Source organism: Rattus rattus, chromosome 7 (genome assembly GCF_011064425.1).
Source record: "Rattus rattus isolate New Zealand chromosome 7, Rrattus_CSIRO_v1, whole genome shotgun sequence".
In the NCBI taxonomy this organism is placed as follows: Eukaryota; Metazoa; Chordata; class Mammalia; order Rodentia; family Muridae; genus Rattus; species Rattus rattus.
The window spans coordinates 22,363,232-22,381,202 of NC_046160.1; the positions used below are offsets into that span (position 1 = coordinate 22,363,232).

At 41.1% G+C, this 17,971-nt stretch overlaps 1 protein-coding gene and 1 pseudogene across 3 annotated transcripts in view; one reads left to right on the forward strand and one right to left on the reverse strand.

Annotated features, from left to right (window-relative positions):
* Positions 1-17,971, reverse strand: part of Babam2 (BRISC and BRCA1 A complex member 2) — a 382,404-nt gene that overhangs the window by 282,335 nt on the left and 82,098 nt on the right. For all 3 annotated transcript variants that reach the window (XM_032908967.1, XM_032908965.1, XM_032908966.1), the window contains one exon: positions 3,204-3,298. In XM_032908967.1, coding sequence (XP_032764858.1) covers positions 3,204-3,298 — 95 coding nt within the window. The remainder of the gene's footprint in view (positions 1-3,203; positions 3,299-17,971) is intronic.
* LOC116905962 lies at positions 635-1,251 on the forward strand (annotated as a pseudogene).

Consider the following 17,971-nt stretch of genomic DNA (forward strand, 5'->3'; position numbering starts at 1 on the left):
TAGACTTTATTTCAACAATGTTCAGTTCTGATCATAGATTTCTCTCTTTCACTGATCACATGAAACACAGTGCCATGAGCTAGTTCTCATCCTGTTCTTCTTTCAGTGGCTCTTGGCCCAGCATTTGATGCACTCCGCCAATGTCCTTGTGCTGGTAACTTACGTCAACACAAGCCAGAACCATCTGGGAGAGGGACTCACGACCAAGAGAATGCCTCCCTAAAAATGGTCAATAGGCAAACCTGTGGGGCATTCTCTTGACCAGTGACAGATGTGAGAGAGCACAGACCATCATGGGCAGAACCATCTCTGTGTAGGTGGCCTTGTGTGTAAGAGAGCAGGATGGGCAAGTCATGAAGAACAAGCCAATAAGTGACACTCCTTCATGGCCTCTACATCAGTTCCTGCCTTGGGTTCTCAGCCTGACTTCCCTGGATGATAGATTATAAACTATAAGATTAAAACAAACAAACAGAGAGTCATGTTACAGAGTGGAGAAAGTGAGGAGGCTGCATCTGGCTCCTGCTCTCACAGCCATTGCAGTGTATTGAGCTCCATAGAGACAGAGCAGGGGCAAGCGAGAGCCGGACAGGCACTGGGCGACTCTGTGCCTCAAGGAGGAAAATCACTAAACATGGGCAAAGGAGATCCTAAGAAGCCAAGAGGCAAAATCTCCTCATCTTCATTCTTTGTGCAAACCTGCCGGGAGGAGCACAAGAAGAAGCACCCGGATGCTTGTGTCAACTTCTCAGAGTTCTCCAAGAAGTGCTCAGAGACCATGTCTGCTAAAGAGAAGGGGAAATGTAAAGACATGGCAAAGGCTGACAAGGTTCATTATGAAAGAGAAATGAAAACCTTCTTCCCCTCCACCCCAAAGGGGAGACCAAAAGGAAGTTCAAGGACCCCAATGCACTCAAGGGGTCTCCCTTCAGCCTTCTTCTTGTTCTGTTCTGAGTACTGCCTGAAAATCAAAGGCAAGCATCCTGGCCTATCCATTGGTGATGTGCAAAGAAACTAGGAGAGATGTGGACCAACACTGCCACGGATGACAAGCAGCCCTATGAGAAGAAGGCCACCAAGCTGAAGGAGAAGTATGAGAGGGATATTGTTGCCTACAGAGCTAAAGGAAAACCTGATGCAGTGAAAAATGGGATGGTTAAGGCTGAAAGAGAAAGAAAAAGAAGAGGAAGATGAGGAGGAGGAAAAAGAGAAGAAAAAGAGGAAGAGGAAGATAAAGAAGATGATGAATAAGTTGGTTCTATCACAGTTTTTTTTCTATGTCTATAAAGCACTTAAACGCCTTATACACAACTCACTCCTTTTAAAGAAAAGAATTGAAATGTAAGGCAATGTAAGATTTGTTTTAAACTGTATAGTATCTTTTTTTTTTTTTTTTTTGGTATAGTTAACACACTACCAAGTGTGTCTTCAGATAGCCCTGTCCTAGTGGTATTTTCAATACCACTAACCTTGCCTGGTACAGTCTGGGAGGGGTGTAAATTGGCATGGAAATTTAAAGGAGGTTCTTGTTGGTACACAGCACAAATTAGTTATATATGGGGACAATAGTTTTGTTTTTTGTTTTCTTTTGGTTTTATTTCTGGTTTTTTTTTCTTTCTTTCATCTTCAGTGGTCTCTGATGCAGCTTATACAAAGATAATTGTTGTTCTGTTAACTGAATATTACTCTGTAATTGCAAAAGAGAAAGAGAGAGAGAGAGAGAGAGAGAGAGAGAGAGAGAGAATGTAGCTGTTCTGTTGACATTCTAAATGCTTCTAAAGTAAATATTTTTATTAACAAAAAACAAACAAAAACAAAACCCATCTTTCCTCTCGACGTTGTTTTTAATCATGTTTTACCATAGCAATACGAACCCTAGCTAAGACACCACCAAATGCACCTAGCCTTTGTAGCTGTTTTACATGAACTGTGTCAGTAGCCTTTTCCACAAACATTATATGAACCACAGCTTCTTCCAATCTGCATCCGTCTCTCACCTACCTGAATTCTCCCATACTTCCCACTTTTCTTTCTCTCTCCAAGGATGAAGACAAACATCACCCCTTCTACAAGGCTTTCTCTGATCACCTTCTGTAAATTCCAGGGACACTTAGGCTATAGTGTTTCTTTGGCATTTGATGAAGGCCTCCCTCCACTGGACAGATTCCGGACAGGGAGGAACTATACAGTAATACTTCAGTCTCATTTACTGCAGGTGGGCCTCTTGATTTTAATATGGGGTAAATACCAACACCATGACTTCTAAGGAAGCGGTATTTAACTAGAAACTTTTTAATCAAACAAAAGTTATGTACAATTATTTAAAACCTTACAACAAACTCATGCTAACATTATTCTCACAGCTGTGTGAAACTCTAAGGTAATTCTTTAGGCTTCTGTCTAGTACCTCACCTTTAAGTGGGAGGTGGAGTAATGGGGGACCTTTCAAAGGTAAGTGACAAAATACCAAATACACAGTTTTAGTGAACCAAAAAAGAAAAAAAAATCCAGAAAACTAAAAAAATAGTTTTAATCAACAATTAAACCTCTTTGAAGAGTATAGCTATTACAGCGAATTTGACTGGAAAATGAAAGAAACACTTAGACAAAATAGCACCTATTCTTTATCAACCATACACCAACTCAACAGTTACACAAGCTGTGTGTACTCAGATGGGTGCCATGACCCCTTTTCCCTAACACTAAGTCTTCTTGCTTTAATTCTAGAAATAGAATTCAACTACAGGATTGGTGTCTGGCTTAATACAGAACATTCAGTCTGGTCATTCCCCCCGTGAGGCACTAAAATAATGGATGTGCATGTCCAAATTTGCCACTTTCACTTTAACAACTAAAAAAAAAAAAAGACTCCTAAAAAAACCAATAACACTCTTGTAACCAGTATTTTATTGAAATGTTGTTAAATGTTAGAGAACCTGACTGCACCACAGTGAAACAAAGAAAATGTCTTCAATGTGTCTTTAAGTTGAAGAAAAATTATTTCAATCAATACTGTAGATGTCATGTGAAATGATCCCAAAGCAAACCTCCAAGGAGAACCCCGTCCTCTTTAAGGAATTTGGCACTTGAAGAGTTGCATTTATTCCACAGAAAGGGAAAACCACATTTGACTAAGCAATTACCAAACGCCAATTTTGTTTTCTTTTCCACAAAGGCCGTGAGAGCGAGCCTGCAGTACTCACGTGCAGAGCAGAGGGGTCTGGCAGGAACTCGGCATCCTCTCCAAAGATGAAATCAGGAGGCAGCTCTGGGTACTGAGCATTGAAAATTATGTCCCCTGAAAGTTAGCAAAATGACAAGCTCTTCTTAGTCGCTTGAAAATGGGCATTCTGAAAAATGTATCAAGAACTTAAAGAAATTTATATTTAGTTTAAGAAACAAATTTGAAAAGTACTTTCTGAATGATTAATTCTTCAGATAAAAGAACAGATATCCTCTTTGAAATTACCATCAACAATAAGCAATCAAAAAAGTGCACTTCACCATGACTATAAATACCCAGGAGGAAAGCAGAAGCGGCTCATGAACACACGGGCTGATTGTTTTTTACAGAAAACACAACTGCCCAATCACTGCCTGCTAACTGAGATGCCTCTACTGACAACTGATTCTGTGTAAACACGGTCCTTGCCCTCTAGAAATGAAGCACACACACCTTTTAAATAATGGGAAGGACATGTGGCTCAGAGTCCTTAGAAAGGCTTTGAGACTCAGCCGTCAGGCTCCTTCTCAGTTCACGAGTGGCACCATGGTGCTGCCACAGCAGACAGACTTACTGTGTGAAGGAGACAAGTGCGCTCAGCACCACGTCTGGCATTCAGAATGGTACCCTCAACAAACCATACACAAGTGTAGTGTTGGCTGTGGGGATCTCAGACATAACAAGCTGCAGGGTCTCACGAGCATGCAGGTGGGGTAAGGTCTCCTTTTCCTTCTCCCTCCTTTATATTCAGCTCCTATGTTCTCTCAGCCAAAAATTTAGTCCCAAACTTTCTTTTTTTTTTTTTAAAAAAAAAATTTATTTATTTTACGTATGTGAGTACACTGTAGAGTGAGTACACTGTAGCTGTCTTCAGACACACCAGAAGAAGGTTTTGGATCCCATTACAGATGGTTGTGAGCCACCATGTGGTTGCTGGGATTTGAACTCAGGACCTCTGGAAGAGCAGTCAGTGCTCTTAACCTCTGAGCCATCTCTCCAGCCCCCAGTCCCAAACTTTCTACATATACTTACTAATAAGCAGATTAGTTTGTAGGCAATCTAACATATACTGGACTGTAGTATTTCATGGTGTGTATATTTCTGTGCACATACACAGCTCCTACATACAACACAGTTGTCAGTCTACTCACTTTCACTGACCAAAGGATAAGATTTACATAATGCAACCCAAAATGAAACGTCCCGGCTTCCACATTGAGCCCTTACGTGTCTATACCTGAGGCATTTCACAGCAGGCTCAGAAGCATAAAGATGTCGTGCGATGGTCCAAGCTCTCATACTCTAGGACACGAGCATCTCAATAGTTCCTCCAAGTGAACTGACATGGACCTCCTGCTGCGCTGCCCGCAGCTCTATCCAGATCACCCAGTCTACACATCCCTACTTTCACTGAATAATGAACTTAGCTTGGCTCTAAGGCCTACGGCAGGCACCAAAACCAATTCTACTAGTAAAGAACTGAGACACTAAATAACTCATCATACCTTCTTACATCGTAGCCTAGTACCAGCGGCCCTCCAGACCACAGTACACACTAGTCCCCAAGTAAACATTATTTAAGTACTCTATTGCCGAGAAACTTGTAACTCAGAAAATTTCAGTAATTCTCTAATGTTCAATATAGTAAGGGCAAACCTTACAATCTGGTACTTGTGCCTCCAAACTACGATGTTCCTCCATATTTACCCACCCTCCTATTAGTCTACAAGCCAACACAAACCATCTACTCTGGCCATTATGATCTACTCAATGCCTCCCAAATACTGCAGTGCCCACCTCCAATGGCTGTGCTCTCACGCGGCTCCTACACTGCTCGTGAGCCCACTCAGACTACGTTCTCCTGCACAGAGCCTCCCCCCACCCCATGAATCTTCAAAATATTGATCAACATCAACTCTGAAACTCATCAATACTGCTTGGCCACAACACTGCTTGAATATTTGGTTACAGTCTTAGATTGTTTTATGGCTCTATTAATTTTAAAAGTTATAATAAACAGGGGCTACATATGAGGCACACACTGTTAGTTCCAAACTACTCATCCCCAAGGGGCTCAGTAAGTGCTGGGGATAAGAACACACAGGGCACTCCAGACTCAACGGGACTGACCTACAGAACTCCTGGGCTGTGGCAGCAGGGCCTGCATAGGCCTAAGCCTATGGAATCTCACTGCTCAGAGGGGAAGTGGACATAAGCTCCCACCTCTAAAAGCTGTATATCCAATTGATAACCACTCACCAAAAATAAAGTAAGTTTTCTCCAACAGAGTCTCATAAGAGATACGAAGCACACTTAATGGCAGGCCCCATGTCCAGAGTAGACAGACAACACAAAATAAACCCAACAGTATTTCTGCAGAGTATTTTTGTCTCACCCTGCTTTGTCTGGTCTCCCCCATCCCGTACAGGTTTTTTGCCTGATACAGTATGATTTCCTTCCGATTATGCACAATTTATGTGTGTGCAAATGTGTTTATCTCTGTGTCTACATGTGTTTCTTGTACTTTTTCCCCGTCTGGCTTTTTTTTTTTTATCTCTGTGTTTATTGTTTTTGTTTTGTTTGGTTTTGGTTTTTTGGTTTTTGTTTTCTTTTGTTAGGTACTCATTTATGTTCTCATGAGAAAAAGCAAAAGAGTTTAGAATAGGTGTGGATTTGGGTGGGTGAGGAGGTGAAAAGGAGCTGGGAGGAGTTGGGAGGAGTTGGGAGGAGCTGAGGGAGGTGAAACTGTAATAAAAAATATTGGATGAAGAAATAACTATTTTCAAAAGATTAACCCAAAACTGAAAACCAGAGAAGGGACACACAGAAACACCTGTATGCAGTGTATGGTGAGTAGACATGCTTGACCTTCCTACATATATACAAGCATCCAGAGAGCATGGGTCCTATGCTCATTTCAGGTCTCTCACAAGGCAAAGTACAGCTCACAAAACATCTGTGTTAGGAATGCTGGGAGTATGAAAGTGTCCTCTACTCTTTGAACAGTTATCTAAGTATGGAGAAAGCCTGTGGTAAATTACGAAGCACAGCAGCGTTACCTCCAGAGCTTCCAGAGGGGACAAAGTTTACGTGAGAAAATGTACCCAACAGGAGTTGGGTGCAGAATCAATCAAAAGTAACACGACCCCATCTCCTCTACAAACCGTCACTATCAAATCTCCAACTGCCAACCACAACCTATGAACTCTAACCTTCAAAGAGCTTGGGCGTCGGTCACACCATGGTAAGAGTCCCCAGGAGAGACTGTGGCTGCCCCCTTATTTATTCTATCTGCAGATACCGGCAAGCATGGATCCCTGAGGAAAGCACACTCACTAGACTGACTCACTGGAAGTGTGTCGTAAGGTTGCTTACTTAATCGCTTTTAGAATGTTTCTCATTAAGTTCATATAGCACAAGCATCAAAAATTTTGTGAAACACCGAGTTACAAGTACTGGGAACTGGAGTAACAAAAAGGCTTAGAGCAGGCCTCAGTAGAAAACCATGTGCCTAGAATATACGGGGGACCCTGGATTCAAACCCTAATACTGAGATCAGTCAATCAACCAATCAGTACCTATAGAGGAAACTGCATTGTCTTAGTTACTAGAGGAAGTCAAAAATCTAAATTTTCAACTTCCCAAAAGAAGAGTGTCAGTAATAACTATTTCCAGACCAGTTAATACGAGAGCTGCAATCACAGGATATCGTGTCTTGATGGTTCTACTCAGTGTTGGAAAGGAGACTCTAGTCAGGGAAGGAAAAGGAGAATCTATATTGGAAGGAGGGGAAAAAAAAACAAACCCACCTCTCCCACAGGTGATTTAGCTCTGCATATGGTAAATCTTAACAAATCAAAAAGAAAAAATACTATGTGGACTACTAAGCTGTTTCAGAGAGGTTTCCAGACACAAGATAAATAGAAGAAAGAAGCAAAACCAAACAAAAACCTCCATTTCTGTACACTAGCAAGGAAAAAAATCCCAAAATTAAATTAAGAAAACAATTCCATTTACAGTAGCATGAAAAAATTTGCTTAGGAATAAATTTAAGGAAATACAAACTTTATACACTGGAAACCATAAAACATTGTTAAAAATCAATTACAAAGGCCTATGTAAACAGATACACATCATCACATATCAGGACACTAATGACACTTAGAGATGACATTGATCTGCAGATTTCATACAACTCACACAAAATCCCCAACAGATACTCTGCACTAATTGAAAGGCCAATTATAAAAGTCACATGGAAATGCAAGACTTCTAGATAGCTCAAACACCCATGAAAGTAAGTGAAAGCAAGGGAGAGGCAGAGGAAGGAAAACATAACAAGGATTCCTATGTCTCAATGGCTACTACAGAGTCAAGCACACAACTAGGGACGCAATGCTGGACATCAGCAGGTATCAACCAATAGAAACCAAACTGTAATGCAGGGCTGTGCAGGCCTGGTGGCACGTGCCTGTAACCAGCACTGAGAAACAGTGATAGAAAGACTGGGAGTTCAAGGCAATCTCAGTTACATAGTAAGTTCTAAGCTAGTCTCAGTTGCATGATACCATGTCTTTAAAAATAAATAAATAAAATTTTTTAAAAACTTTCACTCTGGGGTTGGGGATTTAGCTCAGTGGTAGAGCGCTTGCCTAGAAAGCGCAAGGCCCTGGGTTCGGTCCCCAGCTCCGAAAAAAAAAAAAAAAACAAACAAAAAACTTTCACTCTTAGGGTCAACTTCTTCACAGACTGCAAGGCAATTCATTTCCCCCAATATAAATCATTTTACTTTCTTTCACCCATTATGATACCAACTATTAAAACAAACAAACAAACAAAGAACAACAATGAAAAACAGTGGGGGGGAGATAAAGAGAAAGACAAGCCCTTAGCAGTGTTGGTAGGAACATAAAATGATGTCGCTATGGGAAATTGAATGGTGGCTCTTTAAAAATTAAAAATATATTATCATGTGATCCAAAAATCCCACTTCTGAGAATATAATTGCTTAGGAATTTAAGGAAATATAAAGTTTATACACTGGAGGTCTCCAAATTAAAAATAAGGGCTCATATATTTATTTTCATGGCAGTATAATTTCCAGACATAAGAGTAGAAGCAGCCCAAAAGCCCAGCAATAGATGAATGAATAAAAACATATCATAGATAGGATATGATTCGGCTGTAAAAGAAAGTGAATTCTGACAATCCTACAACGTAGATGATCTCTGAAGGCATTGAGGCACGTTCATTAGAAGACAGACACTATTATGCTTCACAGGAAGCAGAATGGTGGGAAAGAAACCAACAAGAAGTGCTGTCAATGGTATCAAGTCAGTTTACAGTTACAGAGCTCCGTGACCATATCCACAACACAACAACAGACACTTAAACTTACTTCAACCTTGGACTGAACGTTGTGACATACACCTGTAAGCCCAGACCTTTAGGAACCTTAGGCAGGAGGCTCCCAGGTTGGGGGGTCAGCATGAGCTAACATCAATTTTGAGGTCACCTTGGACTATATATGCCACGACCTTGTCTCAAAAGTCAGAATTTAAAACCAAAGAATCTGTTAAACTGGGTATAGAACATAACAATAACTGGGTTCAGGAGTCTGAAGCAGGGGGATTGTGAATCTGAGGTCTGCCTAGGCTACATACCAAGTTCTAGGTTAGCCCAGGCCCTATTATAAGATAATGCCCCAAAGAAAAGAATGAATTTAGGGCTAAGGGTGTTCAGCAGTGAAGAACCTGCCACTTGCCTGGCGTGGGGAGCTCCGAGTCTTATCTCAAACACTGAGAAGGAGACTTGACTAAGATGGTGAAGCACACTGCTCCTCTAAGAGGACCAAGTTCAGTTGTCAGTACCCACATGGGGCCGGTCAGAACTGCCTCAGCTCCAGCTTCAGGGATCACACATCTCCTCTGGCCTCTGCCTGCACCCATGCACAAGTGGCATATACTCATTCAGACAACACTATATCTATAGATAAAAATACAAATAGAATCATTCTTAAAGTACTTTTCAGCAGATATTATCAAGACAACTGAACAGCCAATGTATGATGCGGATCGGTCCTAATTTTACATAATATAGAAAAGCTAATAAAAAAAATGGATGAAAGGTCTAAAGGCAAGAACAAAAATGAAAAATACTATAGGAAGCTTAAGAATGAATCCTCAAAGCACTGGATCAGACAGTGCCTTCTGTAGTGATTCAATTTAGGGATCAACTCGACTGAAGGTCTAGCTGGAAAACTGTTAAAGCACAGATGTGAGCTGTGTCTACACGTATGTGTCCACAGGAGACTGACATGTTGATGTGAGTGGACGAAGTGTGGAGAACCTAGCAGGACTTACACCAGCATCCTCTGGGGCCTTTCACGTCACCCTGAGAACGGCATCATTGGGTCCCCAGTTCTGGGGCTTTTTAAATGAGCCTGGTCATACTACAGGCCAGCATCCCACAACTATAGTTACAGACAATCGGCCATAAAACGTCATGCTCACATGGGTCAGTTCCCCTAACACTAATAAATCTCCTCTGTCTATCTGCGTATTGTGTTGATTCTGTCTCTCTGGAAAGCACTAATACTTTCTTCCACCCAAAAGCAAATCAAGCAACAGCACCAACAAAGGATAAATCAGACTTCATCAAAATTAAAAGCTATTGTCCTTCAGAGAATACTACCTAGAAAATAAAAAGCCCATAAAATGGGAGAAAATTTGACAAACAATATATCTGATAAATAATCTACAGAACATATACAGAAGCACAAAAACATACAAAATATATAGAGAAAACTAACAACTCAGTTATAAAAAGTCGGCTTAAATTTTAAATTGGGAAAGACTGCTAGGAGATGTTTCTCCACCCTCAAGTGGGCAGAAAGCTCATAAAATGTTCAATGTGACACCAGGGAGAGGGGTCGTCAAAATCAGATGAGGTACTGTGTCACCGCACACTAGGATGCCCATAATAAAAAGATAGACAATAACAGGTAATGCAACGGCTGCATTATAGCATAGCACACAGGATACAAAATGATGCGTCTGAATGGCCAGGCAGGTCCCTGGGAAGTTAAACATAGCGTCATCCAGTGGACTCTGCAGTTCTCCCTAACAGATCCCAAGAGAACGGAAACCGCATCCACCTAATCATGCAAGGGAGCGCCCAACAAGATAACTCACACAGCCGAAACGTATAGCCCTCTAATGTCCATCAGCTGAAGAACGGATAAATAAATGTAAAGCAAGAGACAGGGAGAGGCAGAGGAGTAAATTTATTATTATTCATGCTACAATGTAGATCAACTTTGAAATCATTAATGCAGAGGCGGCGCAGATCTTCCTGGTTGCTGCCACCGCGGAGAGCCCGTGGGCAGAACCCCGCGAGCGAACTTGAGCCTCGGGGCCACAGGTAAGACTAACTTATCTGCTGCAAGTGACTTGCCTGGTGGAATCGGGACAAACAGAGGCAGAATTCCTCTAGGATCGGGCACGTCCTGTGTTTACCGGAAGTCCCACACCCGCGGATCCCGGCCCGCAGCAGCTCTCTGCTCCCAGAACCCGTGGGAGAGATACCTTACCGCCTGGTCAGGTGGGCACTCCTGAGGCTGCAGAGCGGAAGAGACCACCAACACTGCCCACCCCTGCCCACATCCCTGACCCAAGAGGAAACTGTACAAGGCCTCTGGGTTCCTGTGTGGGAGGGCCCAGGAGCAGCAGGAGCCCTGCCTGAGACACCGCCGAACCTGAAGGAAACAGACCGGATAAACAGTTCTCTGCACCCAAATCCCGTGGGAGGGAGAGCTAAACCTTCAGAGAGGGCAGACACGCCTGAAACCAGAAGAGACTGCTCTCTGCACACATTACTGATTCCAGAGGAAAGCACCAGAATCCATCTGAAACCCCGGTGCACTGAGGCTCCCGGAAGAGGCGGCGCAGATCTTCCTGGTTGCTGCCACCACGGAGAGCCCGTGGGCAGCACCCCGCGAGCGAACTTGAGCCTCGGGACCACAGGTAAGACCAACTTTTCTGCTGCAAGTGACCTGCCTGGTGAACTCAAGGCACAGGTCCACAGGAACAGCTGAAGACCTGTAGAAAGGAAAAACTACACGCCCGAAAGCAGAACACTCTGTCCCCATAACTGACTGAAAGAGAGGAAAACAGGTCTACAGCACTCCTGACACACAGGCCTATAGGACAGTTTAGCCACTGTCAGAAATAGCAGAACAAAGTAACACTAGAGATAATTTGATGGCGAGAGGCAAGCGCAGGAACCCAAGCAACAGAAACCAAGACTACATGGCACCATCTGAGCCCAATTCTCCCATCAAAACAAACATGGAATATCCAAACACACCAGAAAAGCAAGATCTAGATTCAAAATCATATTTGACCATGATGCTGGAGAACTTCAAGAAAGACATGATGAACTCCCTTAGAGAACAAGTAGAAGCCTACAGAGAGGAATCGCAAAAAGGCCTGAAAGAATTCCAGGAAAACATAAATAAACAAGTAGAAGCCCATAGAGAGGAGACACAAAAATCCCTGAAAGAATTCCAGGAAAACACAATCAAACAGTTGAAGGAATTAAAAATGGAAATAGAAGCAATCAAGAAAGAACACATGGAAACAACCCTGGATATAGAAAACCAAAAGAAGAGACAAGGAGCTGTAGATACAAGCTTTACCAACAGAATACAAGAGATGGAAGAGAGAATCTCAGGAGCAGAAGATTCCATAGAAATCATTGACTCAACTGTCAAAGATAATGTAAAGCGGAAAAAGCTACTGGTCCAAAACATACAGGAAATCCAGGACTCAATGAGAAGATCAAACCTAAGGATAATAGGTATAGAAGAGAGTGAAGACTCCCAGCTCAAAGGACCAGTACATATCTTCAACAAAATCATAGAAGAAAACTTCCCTAACCTAAAAAAAGAGATACCCATAGGCATACAAGAAGCCTACAGAACTCCAAATAGATTGGACCAGAAAAGAAACACCTCCCGTCACATAATAGTCAAAACACCAAACGCACAAAATAAAGAAAGAATATTAAAAGCAGTAAGGGAAAAAGGTCAAGTAACATATAAAGGCAGACCTATCAGAATCACACCAGACTTCTCGACAGAAACTATGAAGGCCAGAAGATCCTGGACTGATGTCATACAGACCCTAAGAGAACACAAATGCCAGCCCAGGCTACTGTATCCTGCAAAACTCTCAATTAACATAGATGGAGAAACCAAGATATTCCATGACAAAACCAAATTTACACAATATCTTTCTACAAATCCAGCACTACAAAGGATAATAAATGGTAAAGCCCAACATAAGGAGGCAAGCTATACCCAAGAAGAGGCAAGAAACTAATCGTCTTGGCAACAAAACAAAGAGAAGAAAAGCACACAAACATAACACATCCAAGTATGAATATAACAGGAAGCAATAATCACTATTCCTTAATATCTCTCAACATCAATGGCCTCAACTCCCCAATAAAAAGACATAGATTAACAAACTGGATACGCAACGAGGACCCTGCATTCTGCTGCCTACAGGAAACACACCTCAGAGACAAAGACAGACACTACCTCAGAGTGAAAGGCTGGAAAACAACTTTCCAGGCAAATGGTCGGAAGAATCAAGCTGGAGTAGCCATTCTAATATCAAATAAAGTCAATTTTCAACTAAAAGTCATCAAAAAAGATAAGGAAGGACACTTTATCTTTATCAAAGGAAAAATCCACCAAGATGAACTCTCAATCCTAAATATCTATGCCCCAAATACAAGGGCACCTACATACGTAAAAGAAACCTTACTAAAGCTCAAAACACACATTGCACCTCACACAATAATAGTAGGAGACTTCAACACCCCACTCTCATCAATGGACAGATCATGGAAACAGAAATTAAACAGAGACGTAGACAGACTAAGAGAAGTCATGAGCCAAATGGACTTAACGGATATTTATAGAACGTTCTACCCTAATGCAAAAGGATATACCTTCTTCTCAGCTCCTCATGGTACTTTCTCCAGAATTGACCATATAATTGGTCAAAAAACGGGCCTCAACAGGTACAGAAAGATAGAAATAATCCCATGCGTGCTATCGGACCACCACGGCCTAAAGCTGGTCTTCAATAACAATAAGGGAAGAATGCCCACATATACGTGGAAATTGAACAATGCTCTACTCAATGATAACCTGGTCAAGGAAGAAATAAAGAAAGAAATTAAAAACTTTTTAGAATTTAATGAAAATGAAGGTACAACATACCCAAACTTATGGGACACAATGAAAGCTGTGCTAAGAGGAAAACTCATAGCGCTGAGTGCCTGCAGAAAGAAACAGGAAAGAGCATATGTCAGCAGCTTGACAGCACACCTAAAAGCTCTAGAACAAAAAGAAGCAAATACACCCAGGAGGAGTAGAAGGCAGGAAATAATCAAACTCAGAGCTGAAATCAACCAAGTAGAAACAAAAAGGACCATAGAAAGAATCAACAGAACCAAAAGTTGGTTCTTTGAGAAAATCAACAAGATAGATAAACCCTTAGCCAGACTAACGAGAGGACACAGAGAGTGTGTCCAAATTAACAAAATCAGAAATGAAAAGGGAGACATAACTACAGATTCAGAGGAAATTCAAAAAATCATCAGATCTTACTATAAAAGCCTATATTCAACAAAACTTGAAAATCTGCAGGAAATGGACAATTTCCTAGACAGATACCAGGTACCGAAGTTAAATCAGGAACAGATAAACCAGTTAAAACAACCCCATAACTCCTAAGGAAATAGAAGCAGTCATTAAAGGTCTCCCAACCAAAAAGAGCCCAGGTCCAGACGGGTTTAGTGCAGAATTCTATCAGACCTTCATAGAAGACCTCATACCAATATTATCCAAACTATTCCACAAAATTGAAACAGATGGAGCACTACCGAACTCCTTCTATGAAGCCACAATTACTCTTATACCTAAACCACACAAAGACCCAACAAAGAAAGAGAACTTCAGACCAATTTCCCTTATGAACATCGACGCAAAAATACTCAACAAAATTCTGGCAAACCGAATCCAAGAGCACATCAAAACAATCATCCACCATGATCAAGTAGGCTTCATCCAAGGCATGCAGGGATGGTTTAATATAATGGAAAACCATCAACGTGATCCATTATATAAACAAACTGAAAGAACAAAACCACATGATCATTTCATTAGATGCTGAGAAAGCATTTGACAAAATTCAACACCCCTTCATGATAAAAGTCCTGGAAAGAATAGGAATCCAAGGCCCATACCTAAACATAGTAAAAGCCATATACAGCAAACCAGTGGCTAACATTAAACTAAATGGAGAGAAACTTGAAGCAATCCCACTAAAATCAGGGACTAGACAAGGCTGCCCACTCTCTCCTACTTATTCAATATAGTTCTTGAAGTTCTAGCCAGAGCAATCAGACAACAAAAAGGAGGTCAAGGGGATACAGATCGGAAAAAGAAGAAGTCAAAATATCACTATTTGCAGATGATATGATAGTATATTTAAGTGATCCCAAAAGTTCCACCAGAGAACTACTAAAGCTGATAAACAACTTCAGCAAAGTGGCTGGGTATAAAATTAACTCAAATAAATCAGTAGCCTTCCTCTACACAAAAGAGAAACAAGCCGAGAAAGAAATTAGGGAAACGACACCCTTCATAATAGACCCAAATAATATAAAGTACCTCGGTGTGACTTTAACCAAGCAAGTAAAAGATTTGTACAACAAGAACTTCAAGACTCTGAAGAAAGAAATTGAAGAAGACCTCAGAAGATGGAAAGATCTCCCATGCTCATGGATTGGCAGGATTAATATAGTAAAAATGGCCATTCTGCCAAAAGCGATCTACAGATTCAATGCAATCCCCATCAAAATACCAATCCAATTCTTCAAAGAGTTAGACAGAACAATTTGCAAATTCATCTGGAATAACAAAAAACCCAGGATAGCTAAAACTATCCTCAACAATAAAAGGACTTCAGGGGGAATCGCTATCCCTGAACTCAAGCAGTATTACAGAGCAATAGTGATAAAAACTGCATGGTATTGGTACAGAGACAGACAGATAGACCAATGGAATAGAATTGAAGACCCAGAAATGAACCCACACACCTATGGTCACTTGATTTTTGACAAAGGAGCCAAAACCATCCAATGGAAAAAAAGACAGCATTTTCAGCAAATGGTGCTGGTTCAACTGGAGGTCAACATGTAGAAGAATGCAGATCGATCCATGCTTATCACCCTGTACAAAGCTTAAGTCCAAGTGGATCAAGGACCTCCACATCAAATCAGACACACTCAAACTAATAGAAGAAAAACTAGGGAAGCATCTGGAACACATGGGCACTGGAAAAAATTTCCTGAACAAAACACCAATGGCTTATGCTCTAAGATCAAGAATCGACAAATGGGATCTCATAAAACTACAAAGCTTCTGTAAGGCAAAGGACACTGTGGTCAGGACAAAACGGCAACCAACAGATTGGGAAAAGATCTTTACCAATCCTACAACAGATAGAGGCCTTATATCCAAAATATACAAAGAACTCAAAAAAGTTAGACCGAGGGAGACAAATAACCCTATTAAAAATGGGGTTCAGAGCTAAACAAAGAATTCACAGCTGAGGAATGCGAATGGCTGAGAAACACCTAAAGAAATGTTCAACATCTTTAGTCATCAGGGAAATGCAAATCAAAACAACCCTGAGATTTCACCTCACACCAGTGAGAATGGCTAAGATCAAAAACTCAGGTGACAGCAAATGCTGGCGAGGATGAGGAGAAAGAGGAACACTCCTCCATTGTTGGTGGGGTTGCAGACTGGTACAACCATTCTGGAAATCAGTCTGGAGGTTTCTCAGAAAATTGGACATTGAACTGCCTGAGGATCCAGCTATACCTCTCTTGGGCATATACCCAAAAGATGCCCCAACATATAAAAAAGACACGTGCTCCACTATGTTCATCGCAGCCTTATTTATAATAGCCAGAAGCTGGAAAGAACCCAGATGCCCTTCAACAGAGGAATGGATACAGAAAATGTGGTACATCTACACAATGGAATATTACTCAGCTATCAAAAACAACGAGTTTATGAAATTCGTAGGCAAATGGTTGGAACTGGAAAATATCATTCTGAGTGAGCTAACCCAATCACAGAAAGACATACATGGTATGCACTCACTGATAAGTGGCTATTAGCCCAAATGCTTGAATTACCCTAGTTGCCTAGAACAAATGAAACTCAAGACGGATGATCAAAATGTGAAGGCTTCACTCCTTCTTTAAAAGGGGAACAAGAATACCCTTGGCAGGGAAGAGAGAGGCAAAGATTAAAACAGAGACTGAAGGAACACCCATTCAGAGCCTGCCCCACATGTGGCCCATACATATAGAGCCACCCAATTAGACAAGATGGATGAAGCAAAGAAGTGCAGACCGACAGGAGCCGGATGTAGATCGATCCTGAGAGACACAGCCAGAATACAGCAAATACAGAGGCGAATGCCAGCAGCAAACCACTGAACTGAGAACGGGACCCCCGTTGAAGGAATCAGAGAATGAACTGGAAGAGGTTGAAGGGGCTGGAGACCCCATATGTACAACAATGCCAAGCAACCAGAGCTTCCAGGGACTAAGCCACTACCTAAAGACTATACATGGACTGACCCTGGACTCTGACCTCATAGGTAGCAATGAATATCCTAGTAAGAGCACCAGTGGAAGGGGAAGCCCTGGGTCCTGCTAAGACTGAACCCCCAGTGAACTAGACTGTCGGGGAGGGCGGCAATGGGGGGGAGGGTGGGGAGGGGAACACCCATAAGGAAGGGGGGGAGGGAAGGGGATGTTTGCCGGAAACCGGGAAAGGGAATAACACTCGAAATGTATATAAGAAATACTCAAGTTAATAAAAAAAAAAAAAAAAAAAAGAAATCATTAATGCTAAATTTACACATGAGGGAAGGTCACTTACTCATTTATATGGAATGTTCAAACTATGCAAATGTAGAGGCAAGAAGTGATGGTGACTGCTTGGGAATAGGAGAAGACTGAATGCCAGCACTTAGATTTCCTTTGTAGTGATGGAAATGGAGAGTTAGTAGCGATGGTTGCACAATTTTGTGACTATACTAAAACCACTAGATTATACACTTAAAAGGATGGATTGTATGGTATGTGAACTATATTCAATAAAGCTGTTAATTTTCTAGTCTGACACAAAAACTACCCCACTTTCAAGAAATATGATCTTAAACACAAGTAAATTATAAAATGTTTACTGAATGGTATGGGTAAATCTGGTTTTGGTAAATAAAGTAATGTTGAAAATGCAATTTTAGGAGTTCTCTATTTAAAGATCTCTGCAATGGTCTCTTTTTTAAAGTAAGAATGATCTTTATAATACTTATAAAATATTTTCACTTTTTAAAAACTTTCTTAAATATCTTTTTTAAAGTACTAAAAATGTTTAAAATGTGACATTAAATTTTAGTAATTTTTTGAAGACATAGAAAAACATCTAAATTCATAGTAAAGTTTTTTTCCCAAAAGAGGAATGTTGTATACCAAATTATAATACCCTAACTGAAAGGATCTTTTGAGAAAGATGTAATAGAGAAGCAGTATTTGCTGTATTAGATACAGCAAAAATACTGTATACTTTTAAAACAAATAAAGCCA